Source organism: Grammomys surdaster, unplaced genomic scaffold (genome assembly GCF_004785775.1).
Source record: "Grammomys surdaster isolate TR1022 unplaced genomic scaffold, NIH_TR_1.0 273, whole genome shotgun sequence".
NCBI lineage: Eukaryota > Metazoa > Chordata > Mammalia > Rodentia > Muridae > Grammomys > Grammomys surdaster.
The window spans coordinates 4,127,085-4,142,738 of record NW_021604714.1 but is presented as its reverse complement, the minus strand read 5'-3'; the positions used below and the strand labels follow the sequence as shown (position 1 = coordinate 4,142,738).

General features: G+C 40.4%; 2 protein-coding genes across 8 annotated transcripts in view; one reads left to right on the top strand and one right to left on the bottom strand.

Moving 5' to 3' along the window:
- Hnrnph3 (heterogeneous nuclear ribonucleoprotein H3) overlaps positions 1 to 6,173 on the top strand; it is an 8,165-nt gene extending 1,992 nt beyond the window's left edge. For 3 of the 7 annotated variants that reach the window (XM_028776801.1, XM_028776802.1, XM_028776803.1), the window contains exons 2-9: positions 2,048 to 2,182; positions 2,682 to 2,820; positions 3,350 to 3,534; positions 3,972 to 4,058; positions 4,244 to 4,362; positions 5,023 to 5,158; positions 5,420 to 5,515; positions 5,709 to 6,173. In XM_028776801.1, coding sequence (XP_028632634.1) covers positions 2,071 to 2,182; positions 2,682 to 2,820; positions 3,350 to 3,534; positions 3,972 to 4,058; positions 4,244 to 4,362; positions 5,023 to 5,158; positions 5,420 to 5,515; positions 5,709 to 5,887 — 1,053 coding nt within the window. In that variant the 5' untranslated portion in view covers positions 2,048 to 2,070 and the 3' untranslated portion in view covers positions 5,888 to 6,173. Of the gene's footprint in view, positions 1 to 1,589; positions 2,183 to 2,681; positions 2,821 to 3,349; positions 3,535 to 3,971; positions 4,059 to 4,243; positions 4,363 to 5,022; positions 5,159 to 5,419; positions 5,516 to 5,708 lie in introns of those variants that run through there. The other 4 variants (XM_028776805.1, XM_028776800.1, XM_028776804.1 and 1 more) reach the window with 4 other exon arrangements.
- A 1,426-nt stretch (positions 6,174 to 7,599) lies between these two features.
- Rufy2 (RUN and FYVE domain containing 2) overlaps positions 7,600 to 15,654 on the bottom strand; it is a 33,003-nt gene continuing 24,948 nt past the window's right edge. Inside the window, exons 14-18 of the mRNA XM_028776767.1 lie at positions 13,938 to 14,067; positions 12,940 to 13,034; positions 11,201 to 11,249; positions 10,314 to 10,391; positions 7,600 to 10,223 (exon numbers count right to left, since the gene is read on the bottom strand). Coding sequence (XP_028632600.1) covers positions 10,080 to 10,223; positions 10,314 to 10,391; positions 11,201 to 11,249; positions 12,940 to 13,034; positions 13,938 to 14,067 — 496 coding nt within the window. The 3' untranslated portion in view covers positions 7,600 to 10,079. The remainder of the gene's footprint in view (positions 10,224 to 10,313; positions 10,392 to 11,200; positions 11,250 to 12,939; positions 13,035 to 13,937; positions 14,068 to 15,654) is intronic.

The following is a 15,654-nucleotide window of genomic DNA, read 5'->3' as shown; positions in this document are numbered from 1 at the left end:
TTTTTTTTTTTTTTGGTTTTTCGAGACAGGGTTTCTCTGTGTAGCCCGGGCTGTCCTGGAACTCACTCTGTAGACCAGGCTGGCCTCGAACTCAGAAATCCTCCTGCCTCTGCCTCCCAAGTGCTGGGATTAAAGGCGTGCGCCACCACCGCCCGGCTACAATTCAGTTTTAAAAACACTTTTTGGTTTTTTTGTTTTGTTTTGTTTTTGTTTTTCGAGACAGGGTTTCTCTGTGTAGCCCGGGCTGTCCTGGAACTCACTCTGTAGACCAGGCTGGCCTCGAGAAATTTTTGTTTTCTATTTAAAGTCTGAGTGTTACTAAAGCTGGCTTCATTTTAACTGCTGGTATTTTTAAATTGGTCCTAACACTTGGAGGTTTTGTGGTTAGTGTTTTGCTGCTTACCCTGGCTACCTAGGCCCAAACCATCCTTCCTTTTTAGCATCCCTGGGCTACGAGCAAGGGACTGCACCTACATAGCTGGTGGGGTGGGGAGAATGTGACTCGGGTTGGTCTCCTAACTCAAGCTCTTAAATTAGTGGCATGAGAACAGTTGGGATCCCCAAAGCAGAGTAGTGATTAGTTTATGACACTGTTACAAAGATTGGGTATTGTAAATAGTAAAGTGTTACATAGCCTCTGAAAACTATACTGAGGATCAGAACAAACCGGCCTTGGGGTTTTAGTAGGATTCTAGAATTGAGCTAAAAGGTCTATTAGAGCAAGGCTGCTTCCTTACTTTCTTTACTTGGAATGGAAAGTCACCCTGTGAGATAATTTGTTGTCCAAATCGGTTTTTGCCCAGTAAAATTTTGTTAATTGAAGTCAGAACTGTTGAACAAAAATTTTCCTCTGCACTGAGTTATGAGCACATACACCAGATTAATTAACTGAAATAAACGATTCTTAAATAAAAGTTATTAGCAGTATACTGTTTTTCAGAGTTCTTGTTTTCATAAGAACTTTATTTGGCAAAACTGGTGTGTTACGTTTTAGACACACAAAAGAGCTTTCTCTCTTGTGTTTGCTACTGAAATACTAGTCTTTTTCCCCCACGTATTTTAATTTTACGAATGTTTTGCTTGCTTGTATGTTATGTACACCACATGGATAGAAAACCCAAAGAGTGTTGGATCCATGGGAAACTAGGGTTATACAAGGTTCCCATGCAGGTGCTGGGAATAGAGGCTAGGTCCTCTGCAAGAGAAGCCAGTGCTTTTTGTGATGAAGTATAGTCCTCTTGTTGGAGGGAAGGACTATATCCTAAGCTGGTGTGGTAGCACCTGTAATCCCATCTGTGAGTCCTGTCCAAGTTATAGAGCTCCACCTGGCTACGGTAGTCGTTTTTATACTCAAAACCTCAAATATGAATAGACAGCTAGTATCTATATATACACCTTTGCAGTTGGGCAGTTGTCTCAGGAAATCTTAGTACTCTGTAACTAAGGCAGGACTACTTGAAGTTCAAGGCTAACCTGGACTACTGAGACTCTTGGATCTTTTGGGTTTGTTTCTTGTTTTGTATTCTTTTTGTTGATGTTTGTTTTTTGAGACAGAGAACAGCCCTGGCTATCTTGGAATTTACTTTGTAGACAAGCTGGCCTCAAACTCTCAGAGATCTGCTTGCCTCTGCCTCCCAAGTGCTGGGATTAAAGGCGAAGATCCTTGTTTAAAAACAGAAACAAATTAGATATATAGTGACACCCTGTCTGCAAAACCAAGTTTTCAGAGCTTTGGGTCAACATTAGTAAAACAGTTAGTGTGGAGTGAGGAAAAGGATAGAGTGTGTTACAGCACATTTTACTCTGGTGGTAAAATTCTACAAGTCTTATTAGATCTTCAGGGTTGTTTGGTAGGAGGGGGGTGAATTTCATTGCCTTTTCCTACCCTACCCCAAAGAAGCATGTTAATAGACTACTGTTTCTGATTGTCCCGGGAGTCCCTTTAACTTTTGCATGCATTTTGAGCTGTGACTCTTGTCAGAGTTGTTCGAGTCTTGGTAAGAGTGTGTTGTGATTGACTGCTTTATGTGCTTGTTTATTTTCATAGCATTTAAATCAAGCGGTATTGAAATGGATTGGGTTATGAAACATAATGGTCCAAATGACGCTAGTGATGGCACAGTGCGACTTCGTGGACTGCCATTTGGTTGCAGCAAAGAGGAAATAGTTCAGTTCTTTCAAGGTACCTCTAGTACTAGTCAAAGTTTAGTAGTATTTTAATTGTATGTGTTTTTTATTAGCTGTTATTGTTTTTTAATTTATAGAACCCATTTGATTTTAGAACTTAGTTTTGTGATAATCTGGGTTATACAGTAAAATGGGCAATGTGCTCCAGTTACTATTGAGTAGAGCATGTGTAGGCTGTGTAACCATTGATGCTGTACAGTATAGTTAACTGAGAGTAACTGACGACATGGGCTGTGAGTTACCATTGGGAGCACACTTAAATGATTGGTAGTTTTTCGTGTAGTGGGCTTTTAGAAATATAATTTTAAGACACTGGTCACAGAAAGTATTTAATCCATGATATTTGAAGAATATTCCATTTGTATTATGGGGTGATGGGAAACTAAGCCTTTGTTTTGTTTTGTTTAGATTTGTTTTAAATATTTGATTCAGATGGGAATGTTTCAGCCTTTAACACTGTTCCCCTTGATGGGGTATTTGTCCTTGGGTTAAAGGGTTGGAAATCGTGCCAAATGGGATAACATTGACGATGGACTACCAGGGGAGAAGCACAGGGGAGGCCTTCGTGCAGTTTGCTTCAAAGGAGATAGCAGAAAATGCTCTGGGGAAACACAAGGAAAGAATAGGGCACAGGTGGGGATGGAGAGTTTGGGATGGTGTTAAATTTTTATTTTTGGGGGTTGTGGGTCGCTATTGCTTAAATGGGGGGGTAAACATAACATTTTTGGGGGTAGTTTTAAAGAATTGATAATTACCTAAATTTAACATGGTAACTACAGATTTGGGTGGGGAATTAATGCTTATAGTTTAAATTAAAATTAGATTGTTTCCATTTCTTTGTAGGATGTTGTTAAATTTATTTTTGTATAATCACCTGGTTTTTTTTTTTTTTGTTTTTGTTTTTTACATGCCTATCTTGTACTAAAGGAAACAAACTAAAAATATATTCCTAATTCAGTGTTTCAAATGACTCATTTGTCTATGTAAAACTTAAATATTTAAGTTTGTAGGTGTAAAAAATGTTAATCGTATGGTTTATTTAGGCAATTTAAATTGGGATATGTACCTAGATATAAAGAAACTTACTGCATTTTGTCCACTATCTAATTTACTCTCTAATGCATCTATGCTGAAACCTGTACCTTAAAACATTTTTAAATAGGTATATTGAGATCTTCAGGAGTAGCAGGAGTGAAATCAAAGGATTTTATGATCCACCAAGAAGATTGCTGGGACAGCGACCGGGACCATATGATAGACCAATAGGAGGAAGAGGGGGTTATTATGGAGCTGGGCGTGGAAGTATGTATGACAGAATACGACGAGGAGGTGATGGCTATGATGGTGGTATGTGTGTCTATGAGCAAAGGCTCTGTTGTCATTTTCTTGGTGTTCCTGACACTTTGTCAAGAAATACAGAAATGGCAGTAATTCCAGTACCTTTGAGGTTTCAAAACCTGGTCATGAGGTTGTGGGATGTTCGTGACCATCTGGTAGAACTTGACTGATGCATATACTGATCGACACCTAAAGAACTTAGTGTAGAAATAAAAATAAAGATGATTGGCATGTTCTCTTCCTGGCATAAAGATAATACTTGGTTTTCATATTGTGTTTGAATTTATCCTCTGTAAATTTCCATCAAGTGTTAACTTTTTCTCATATGCAGTCAGCTGCAAACATTAATGAAGAAGCTAAGACAGTTGACTACAAAATGATTTTGTAAGCTATTTTACAAAACAGTGGCTTAGAGTTGTCTGTCTTTTTCCTTACATTTTACACAGGCTATGGAGGTTTCGATGACTATGGTGGCTATAATAATTATGGCTATGGAAATGACGGCTTTGATGACAGGATGAGAGACGGAAGAGGTAAACAGAGTATTGTCATGCTGGATGGATTTTACTGTTTCCTTTGTAAAGTTTCAGTAGTAATTAGGTAACTTTCCAGTAGTAGTAAGGCAACTTTGATAGGTTAATGGAAACTTGTGTCAGTGCACTGCTTTGGAGATTTATATGGATATATTTATGTGACCCCACAATGGTTTATAACCTAGGCCCTATGGGAGGACATGGCTATGGTGGAGCTGGTGATGCAAGTTCAGGTTTCCATGGTGGTCATTTTGTGCACATGAGAGGGCTGCCTTTCCGTGCGACTGAAAATGATATTGCTAATGTGAGTAACTGTGGTTTTATAGTGTTTGGGTTTTTGTTTGTTTTTTAGTAATAATTACCAAACTGGGCTAGAATTTGCAAATGCTAACTTGGCTTTGAGCATGTTAGAATTACAGCTACCATGCCCAGCTGACTCATCTATTTTATTTGTTGAGATTCAGGCTAGGGTTGTCACTTAGTGATTGATTATTTGCCTAATGCACACACAGTCGTTCTGTGCCCATTAGGTGCTGACCTAATGATATTTTTAAGCAGGTAAAAAAAAAAATGCATTAAAAATAACAAACCCCCCACTCTGTTTAAGAATAGTCAGTCAGCCAGGGAGGAACTTGCTTTCAGTAGTAGGGTCTGAAGCAATCCCGAACTCAGATACTCCTAAGCATGTTTATCATGGAGCTGTATCCCACAGTTGCACAATTTTCATTTAAAATTTAGTATTACCTAACTTTTAAAACAGAAGTGCTTTTTGCCTTTAAAAATATGTACTCCTTCCCTGTGGGAGCTAAGTTGACCACTTCTGTGGCAAAGGACGACTAGCCTACCTCCACAGTGCTGCAGCCTTTAGAGACTGAGTAGTTTATTTTAGTGGACTAGGAAAAAAATTAAGGTATGTGATAACTTTTAAATAACTGGAACTTTAAAATGAATAACTTCTATTTAGTTCTTCTCACCACTCAATCCAATACGCGTTCATATTGATATTGGAGCCGATGGCAGAGCAACAGGCGAGGCAGATGTAGAGTTTGTGACACATGAAGATGCAGTGGCTGCCATGTCTAAAGATAAAAACAACATGCGTAAGTGGTATCTTTGGTATGCTTGTTTTATAGGTGTGTGCAGTTAATAAAATACTTATTAAAGTGCCTGTAGTAGACCCTAGGATTTAAAATCATTTGACCTGTTAATAATGCTTAAACTTTAATGACTGTCTGAGTTCTATATTTATGGATAAGTCTATTTAAATACTATCTAACTGACCTCTGATACCTTTGATCCAGCATACCTTTCTCTACTACTCTTACCTTTTTCTCCTTTTTTTTTTTTTCTCCTTTCTTAAGAACATCGATACATTGAACTCTTCTTGAATTCCACCCCTGGAGGTGGCTCTGGAATGGGAGGCTCTGGAATGGGAGGCTACGGCAGAGATGGAATGGGTAAGTATAGTTTTGTATTTATGATGGGTAGCATCTCACTCTGTAACACAGGCTGGCCCAAAACTCAACAGTCCTCCTTCCTTGGTGCTTCAGCATATCGTTCCAAAACCTAGGTGTATACATTTTGTAGAATAAGCAAGTGTTGGCTACTCTGCAAGGCAATCATCCTCTGCTGCTTCTTTTCTATGCGCAGATAATCAAGGAGGCTACGGGTCTGTTGGGAGAATGGGGATGGGGAACAGCTACAGCGGAGGCTATGGCGCCCCTGATGGCTTGGGAGGCTACGGTAAGGAGTTGTTTCTGTATCCTGGTAGTGTCCTTCATTTAAACTCATGGATGTCTCCTGATGGGCGGTTCTTGCTGTCTTCTTAAGGTCGTGGTGGTGGAGGCAGTGGAGGTTACTATGGGCAAGGTGGAATGAGTGGAGGTGGATGGCGTGGGATGTACTGACAGCACCACCCCAACGTGCACATCCTAACACACCTGCTTTACTAGACTTTCTTACAGATTTCATTTCTTTTGTATTTCAAGAACTTTATAATGACTGAAGGAATGTGTTTTCAAGATATTATTTGGTAAAGCTGTGATGGGAAAATGTTTTCTGTAGGTTTTATTTGTTGCATACTTTGACTTAAAATAAATTTTTATATTCAAGTCATTGATGTTGCTACTTTTTATATATAAGTACTCCTAAGGATGTGCTGCCTTCATAAGATTTGGGATGATGCATTTTACTGTTAGCATAGTGCAGTATTAGAGGGTAAGACTGCAAGTCTTAATAAAGTAGTCATCTGGGATAGCACTAACTTTCACTCTCAGACCCAATGTAAATAAAAAGCCTAACGATATGTTCAGGTGGTTTGAGGAACGTAAGTTAAGCTAATTCTCTATTCTCTTTTCAGTCTCATTTATCAGGCATAGCTCTGAGTAATTTATAAGAGGTATCTAGGTTCTAAATATTCACAATTGTATCATTAACAGGGGAGGGGAGGTGGGAGTATCAGTTAAAATTATAGCCGGAGATTTTAAAACCCTGATAGCACTTGACTAAGATACCAAAAATGTTCCCAAAACTTGATAGTTTGTTGGAGTAGTTTGAAATTCTCAATTCTCAATAATGACAGAAAAACTCAATGTAGATATGTGGGTATTTACTATGGTGGGTATATGCTTACTTGTATTTTCAGTTTCTCACCCAAGAAAACAGGGTCTTTAGTGGTGTAAATGACTAGTTAGGAAAACGTAAAACAACGTTGTAGCTGGTTTTGTCAAACTGGCTTTGAGTAGTTAAGTACTCACTCTGTGCAGCTAGGAAAGGGTGCTTTCTGCTAATCTTTTATCGCTTTGATAATAAGACTTTTCCCCAAGTTGGCTAATGGATCAAAATGAACCTGTCAGCGTGAACTCAATTAGTGAACTTGCTGCTTGTTTTTGCTAGACATGTTATTAATGTAATAAATGTCAACCTAGGAGATAAAGGAATGATGTCTATCCTAGAGTGCTTTGTGTTGGTTATTGGCTACAATGCATTGGTATAGAGCATCACCATGCCTTTAATCCCAGCACTTGGGAGGCAAAGGCAAGTACTGTTGGATGCCAAATTGAGGTTTCTGATCAAGTGACTGCAAAGGAGTGGTTTTTCCCCATACTAAGACAAGAGAGTTGCCCCAGCAAGTCACTTGGATCCTATTGGCCTGAAACTGTGAGTCTCTGACTTAGAGGTTTAACTTGGCGCCTATACACCGATGAGCTAGTATGCATGCTGGCACAGAAGTCAAAAGCACTTCAAAGGTTACCTTCTTAAAATCTCAAAGCAGGTGGCTGGAGAGGACTTAAGTGGAGTGGTTAGAAGTACTTGCTGCTCATTCAGAGGGGCCTTTTGGTTCCCAGCACCCACATCGGGTGGATCACAATGAATCCAGTACCTTTTTCTGGCCTCCTTGGTCACCTGCACACACATGGCATATACACACACATACACACACACACACACACACACACACACACACACACACACACACACAGATAAACAGATAAGAACAAATCTTTTAAGGCAATAAAAATAATTGTTAATTTCCTAGATCTCCGTTTTATAAAATCACATTTATTTTAAAAACATTACAGATCAGAATTACAATTGCAATTCCTTGGCACCATGATTACATCCTTGTGGTAGTCCTGGCTAGGGAAGTAAGGGAGTGACAGATGTTTTCTGCAAAACAAGGATTGTGAATGTTCTATAATGAGTAGGATATCCTAAATTTAAAGTTGGGAGGTTTTTTTGGTGTTGGTGATAGTACTGTGAAGTGAATTGAGAACCCAGGCTCTTAATAGCCACAATAAGCAAACATTTTACCACTGAGCTATATTCTTATCTCAGACACAGTGGGGAACAAGTTAATGCTGCTCCAGAAAAGGCCTGTGTTTATGATACAAATTTTGAGTCGTAATAAAAAGCACATAATAAAGCATTTGAAATTTTTTCATTTATGCTCACTTTCAACAGTCAGAAAAAAATGTTAGTCATCCCCATCAGTATAGAGTGGTTCAAGAATTCTCCCCCCCCTTTCTAATTTTTGTGCCAGGTTTTCACTGTGCATATATAGCATAGGGATGGACCCGGCAAGCTGTTCTTGAAACTTGTGGTAGTCCTCCTTTCCTGCCTTAATGTCTTAATGCTGTCTCAAGACCATTTCTGTCCATGTTCAACAAATGGCATCTGGGTCAGGGAGTGACTCAGTTGGTAGAGTACCAGGCCAATGTGCACAAAGTCAGGGCTTCCATCCCCGGCACCACATACAAACACCAGACAGCTATAATCTCAGCAGCTGGGAGGTGTGGAAGGCAGAGAGGCAGTTGAAGGGCTTCCCCTGCTGCACACCAGGTTGGAGGCCGACTTGGGATTGGTTTCCCTGTCTCCAAAAGAAGAGACATCTAGAAATCTGTCAGACCACAGAAGCTGGTAAATACTAGTTTTGTAATTTTGGCAGTTTATAAAAACTTAAACACAGCAAATGAAAAGATCCTACAGAAAAGGGGATCATAAAAGTACCCAAACACTGAACAGTGTTCTTGGGAATGTAAAATCGCTAGAGTTTGAAAGGTTTATAGATTTAAAAGAACAAGACTGGAAGTTAATATATTTAAGATCCTAAATGGTCATGATAAGTAACTTAATGCTTTTTTCCCCCCTCTGCTTAAAAAAAATAAGGAACCACTATCTACCTAAGACCATAGCATAAAGGTACTTGATACACATTGGGTGAAATTCTATTGTAAGTGTAAACACACCAATGTAATGCTTCCTAGAAGTTCTTAAGAGAACTGAGGGTGGAGAAACTTAATTCTTTCATAGCAAAGGCAAAGTTTTAAACTCTCTTATTTTTAATGTTTAGAATCAGTCTTTAAAGTCCTGTGGTCTCACTCTTTCCCTCTGTTCCCTGGGAAGGAATGGTTTCTCCTTTGGAATCTGACCCTTTACAGAATCTGTGATAAGGATGATGGTTATTAGTAAAACTTCCCCTTAAAAAGTGAAGGAAAAGCTAGAGGCCAGATCACTGATCCTGTAGTCCACTATATGAAAGGTATGGACAAGTAAAAAGAAAAGGATGGGATAAAATCGTTGGTCTTTTCCATTGTAGAGAAGGGAGAAGAGCAAGCAAATAGATACAACTAAATTAGAATCTTACCAGACAATGAAGAATAGACAGGCCTGGGATGGAAGCACACACCTGTATCCCCAGCACTTCAGTGCTGAGGCAAAGTTCATGGTAATAAATGAACAACTTTGATTCAATCTGTCTTTTCTTCCTTTCTTTTTTCTTTTTTTCCCCCCTTCCCTTTTCTCTCTTGCTCCGTCCCCAAGTACATTGTAGCTGTCTTTAGACACCCATATAAGGGCATCAGATCCCATTGCAGATGGTTGTGAGCCACCATGTGGTTGCTGGGATTTGAACTTATGACCCCCAGAAGAGCAGTTGATGCTCTTAACCCCTGAGCCATCTCACCAGCCCCTTTTTCTTTTTAAGACAAGGTTTCTCTGTGTAGCTCTGGCTGACCTGGAACTTGCTCTGTCTACCAGGCTGGCCTCAAACTCAGAGATCCACCTGCCTCTGCCTCCCAAGTGCTGGGATTAAAGGCATGAGCCACCATTTCAAAAAACAATGTTAAATTGGCATGTAACATAAAGTGAATGCATTTCCAGTTTTTCTCTGAGAACTGTGACAATTTTAAAGTGCATTAAGAGATATACGGGCACCATCAGGTGCCAACTCAACAGTTCAGAAGCAAATGAGCTGTGGCCTTGTTCTCAAGAAGGCCTCTATAAGGTAAGGCAACTGTGCATTAGCTCTGCTATCTGACCTTTTGTTAAAGGTTACTTGATGTTGAGTAGTGATCAAACATGCTATCTTAAAATCTGATTAAGTACAGGAATGGAATACTAACCCATAGAACTTAGAAACCTGTGTGTTAGCTGGAGGCGAGGTACAGCGCTGACTTGGCACTGCTGTGCACAGCCCTCCCTCACTGCAGGTGCTTCTGTGCAGGAGCATGAGTTCCCGTGTCACGGCACATTAGAGGAACATCTCTGAATGAGCATTGCATGACAGGAATCACACACTCGAACTGGCTTTGGTGAAGAGGGCAAAGGCAGCTCGTTGTCAGAGCAGGCATTACAGAAAATTTCCCCACAGTTTCTACAGTGGTGCTAGTAAATGGAAAAATCAGGGGAAAATAAAACTGAATTAGAAGCCATTTTTGTTGCCAAACTGTTTAGAATCACTTTCATTCCTCTTACCTTTCTTTTGGAGAGTGAAAATTCCTTCTCACAAAGCTTGCAGTGGGTTGCATCTTTGTCTTTTAGCCAGACCAGTCCCTAATAGGGAAAGATGTTAATGTTCAAATCAATAACACCTAACCTTACTTTTTTTGTTTGTTTGGTTGGTTTTTTTGTTTTTCGAAACAGGGTTTCTCTATATAGCCTGGGCTGTCCTGGAACTCACTCTGTAGACCAGGCTGGACTTGAACTCAGAAATCCGCCTGCCTCTGCCTCCCAAGTGCTGGGATTAAAGGCATGCGCCACCACAGCCCGACTTATTTGTTTTTCAAAACAGGGTTTCTCTGTGTAGTTGGGCATGGTGGTACACACCTTTAGGAGACAGAGGCAGACAGATCTGTGTAAGTTCAAGGCCAGCCTGTTCTACATAGAGTTCCAGGATATCCAGGGCTACACAGAGAAACCCTGTCTCTGGGGGGAAAAAAATGGATAGGTGATTAGGAGTAAAAAGCTATCACTCATTCATAGGTCATAGGAGTCTTTCAGGCACCTAAAGTAACACGTTGTCAAAGCAGCATACGCATCAGAAAGAAGCCTTTTCTAGAAGGATGTAAATTGAGAACGTGTTACCACTAAAGTAGCATTATAGAGTCATTGTTCACCAGGATCATTATACATCCTCTAACAGACAGTAACATTCCCTTCTTTTTAAACATGTCAGTAACGATGGAGATAGTAAGAGAATATTAGAGCAGCTGCCCCGCCCACTCCCCTTCAGGGCTGCCACCTCTGTTCACACTCTTCTGATGCTGAGACCAAACCACGGGTCCCCAACATTCCCATTTCCAAACATTCCAGGTTTACCAACTAAAAAGCTTTCAGCTGTACTCCCAAACCTATTTACTCACCTGTAACGCTTTGTTGGCTTCTTTTATATCGTCTATTTTAAGTTTAGATCTAAAAACATTACAAACGGGTCCAAGTTTTAGTATGCATGTAAATACAGAACACCTAATATTTCACAGCTTATTTTTTCATTGCATATAATTTTAGATCCTAACAGTCTCTGACTAAGGGGATTTTTTTTTCTAAATGTCCTAAAACAAAAATCAGTGTTTGAGATTTCCACAACTTGATTTTGGTTTTTGTTGAAATAGTCTCACAATCTGCAACTGAATTTTTCAAAAGCTTCTGTGTATGTGTATATTTGTGAAAGTGCTGTACAAATCCCTCTATTAGATTCCCCGCCCATATAAACCCAGGTGCCGTGGCCTACACCTGCTAGTTCTTGGGAAGTTATACAGCAGGAAGGTCAGAAGAAGTTCAAGGTCATTCTTGACTACTTGTGTAAATGTTACATTTTGTTTTTGCAACACCACTGAAATTCCATAACCCAGGCTGGCCTCAAGTCAGATTACAGATAAGGCCTGCTACACTCAACTAGCTTGCATTTTCAATGGACTAGCTCTCTTCTCACTAATAGATACTGAAGGCTTGAGGCTACTAGTTGTTACTGAACATTTGTTACATCATACTAAATGGTTACATGGTATATAATTTTTCCCTCTGTTGAGCCCTAAACATGTTCTAATTTTCTTACCAGAGTAACTGTTAATTACACTTGAAGTGGCTGGATTAATGGCACATGGTCCAGCCTATTTTTGACACTGAGTCACATGAGCCCAGGAATTTAATACCAGACACTATACCAATATCATTTCTCAGGAGGAGGAATAAAGGGAGAGAGAACACAATCCTAAAATTAAAAATTGAAATGTTGGTTTTCTTAGATATTTCCCACCTCCATCCATTTATTTTTAAAGATTTATTTATGTGTATGAATGTTTGCATGCATGTATGTATGTGTACCATATGCATGCATTATGCCTGAAGGTCAGAAAGAAGCCACTAGATTCCCTACAACTGGAGTCATAGATGGTTGTGGGCTACCATGTAGGTGCTAGAAATTTACCCTAGGGTCCTCTGAAGAGGAGCAAGTAGTTTCTTTATGTATATGAGTGCATGCCAGAAGAGGGCACCAGATCTCATACATGGTTGTGAGTCTCACCATATGGTTGCCGGGAATTGAACTCAGCATCTTTGGAAGAGTATCCAGTGCTCATAACTGCTGAGCCATCTCTCCAGCCTCTCATGATCTCAAGGCTGGCCCTGATTCTTTGTGTAACTGAGGGTGACTTGAATTCCTGTCTCCCTCCCAAAAATGCTGAGATTACAGCCTTTCCTGACTTCCTTTTCACTATGGATCCCAATAACATTCTACTACAGGATCACACTGAATCATGGTAAGCTTTGACCCTGCAGGCATAAAAACTACCTTTCCTTCGCAACATACCTGGCTCTGTCTGATAGCCCTGGACATTTTCAAAATTCAGCTTTTGTTGTCCTGACAAAATTATGTCTCTGGATTCTTTATCACTGAAGAACTCAAGCAATAGTTTTTGCTCTCACTTGTTGGAACCTTTCAGAGCCAGTGTCTACTGGGATGCTCAGAACTACTAAAATGCCTTTAGAGAATCTAGTCTTGCTTTTTGTGTCCCCATACGCAAGCCCCTTTGCACAGCTGATGTGGTATGCATGTCTTTCACACACGTGTGGGCACTTAGCTGAAGGAAGAGAGAGGAATTACTCGCAGAGTTTGCTGCCAAGTTCTTGCAGAGCCTGTTCTTGTTCGTGATATATTCTTTTCAATTGTTGATTTTCATCCTGGAGGTTAAGAAACTCCTTCAATAGAAAACAGAAAATATAGTTAAAAAAAAAACAACCCTCCAAACTATGCATGTATCATTAATTAGGAAAGTATGAATATCTTTGAGCTTTGTTCTGATTGATTTGAGCTTTTATTTCCCAAGTGCTGGTATTACAGGAGTATTCTGTCAAGCTTGGATACTTTCCACCTCCCTCCATTTCTCTTTTTAAAAAAAGAATTGTATATGTGAGTGTTCTTGCCTGCATGTATGTGTTTCCATGTAGATGCTTGATGCCCAGAGGATAGAAAAGGGCATCAGACCCTGCAGCTCGAGTTAGATATGGTGTGAGAGCTGGAATCTTAGCTCAAACTGTCCTGGAAGTCACTGTAACTAGGCTAGCCTTAACCTTCTGATTCTCCTGCCTCAGCCTACTTAGTACAACCTCCTTACTCACATTCCTAAGATGACCAGTATATCCTGTTTACTCGTGGACATGTAAATTGCTTAAAGCATCTTGTTTTAAAAGATGTATACATTTGTGTGCAGGTGCATGTGGAGGCTGGAGGATAGCCCTGGTGGTCGTACTGAAGACTGCCTGCCACCTCTCTGAGACAGCCTTTCACTGGCCTGCAGCTCACACGTTAGGCTAGACTGGGTGGCCGGTGCCTGGGATGCCTCCCCAGAGCTGAGACTACAGATCCTACAAGCACTTTACTGACAGCCATCCCCTCAGCCCCCAAATCATTTATATAAGCTAACGGAGAAGTCGGGCACAGTGGTTCATGTCTTAGTCCCAGTACTCCCGAGGCCAAGACTGAGCTGCTGTGAGTTCAAGGCCAGATTTTTCTATAGAGTTCAAAGGTAGTCTGAACTATAGTATGAAATCCTGCCTCCAACAACTTGTCAAGATGTAAAATTTAAATTTACCACTATTTACTTTTTTAAGACTTATGATTTTTTGGGTTTCGTGTCTAAGATGAGATAGGACATCTTTTTCCTTTTGAAGATCTTCTTGCAAAGTCTGCCTCCATTCCTTCTCAATCTTCAAGTCCGTTTCCAGCTGCACCCTTGAATAGCAAACATAGAAGCTCAGTGTGTGATAGGGTCTCATGTATCTAAGTGTAGCCTTGAAATCCTAGTTCTCCTGTGTCCACCTCCTAAGCACTGGGTCACAAGTGTTCTCCACTGCCAGGCTGTGCTGGTGGTCCACACCTTTAACCTCCGTACTCTGAAGGTAGAGGCAAATGGGTCTCTGAGTTCAAGGCCAGCCTGGTCTATAGAGTGAGTTTCCTGACATCCAGAGCTACATGGAGAAACTCTGTCTAGAAAAACAAATAACACCAAAACAACTGTGTGCTACCATACCCGGCTCTTGTATTATTTTTTTAAAGGTGTTTTTTTGTTTTGTTTGTTTTTTTAAGACAGGGTTTCTCTGTGTAGTCCTGGCTGGCCTCAAACTCAAGAGATCTGCTTGCCTCTGCTTCCCGAGTATTGAAATTAAAGGCTTGAGCCACCGGTGCCCAGTTTAAAGGCTTATTTTTTTAATTACAAGTGGTAGTGAGCCACCTGGTATGGTGCTAGGGACTGAAACTGACCTGGTGATCTTCTGTAAGAGGAGTACTGTGCCACTGAGCCATCTCTCCAGTCTCTTTATTTTTATTTTTTGAGACAGGGTCTCATATATCCCAGGTTGGCCAGAAACTTGCTACCTAGCCAAAAATGACCTTTAATGTCTGATCCTTTTGACCCAAGATTAGGCCACACACCTTTAATCCTAGTACTTGGAAGGCAGAGGTGGGCAGATATCTTTTTTGTTTTGTTGTTTGAGACCCTGACTTTGTGGGTAAAGGCTCTCTTCCTGCCAAAGTCTGACACCTGAATTTGATCCCTGATCCCACAGTCCTCCATGGTGAGAAGAAAATCAACTCTCACAAGTAGGCCTTTAACATTCACATGCATACTCCAGCACATGCATGCTAACAGACTTAAGAGTAAGACCATGCATTGCCTGTATGTTTGTGTGCACAAAGAAAAGTCTTATTTTGTCTTTATTTTATTGAACTTGGGTCGTTGTGCAAACTTAAGAAGCACATATTCTACCAATGAGTTACACTGTAGCCCAGAACAGTTTAAAGCTGCTCAGGAGGGTTTCAGTCTTTACAGGTATCACCAGTGCTCTTCAGGGACCATGCACTGCCTCTGTTATTCAAAGAAGATGGGCTGGAGGGATGGCTCAGCAGTTAAGAGATACACAACTGCATGTAGTTAAAAATGAAAATATTTTTTAAAATCTTAGAAAACAGGAGCTGAAGATGCAGCTCAGTGGATAGAGTACTTATGCAGCGTCAACAAGCTCTGGGTTACATAAGCATTACATAAGCCAGGCATGGTGGTACTTACCTGAAATCCCAGCATTCAGAGGTGGAAGCAGAAAGAGCAGAGGTTCAAAGTCACCCTCCCTTATATAGGGAATTATGTACACCCGCCTGGGGTATATAAGACATTATCTCCAAAAGTCAGTAGATAAAATAATCAGAGTAAAACCTATAAGAATTCTTACAACCTATCTCTCTCCCTTCCCCACTCCTCCCCCCCTCTCTGTGTCTGTGTGTGTGTGTGTGTGTGTGTGTGTGTGTGTGTGTGTGTGTGTGTGT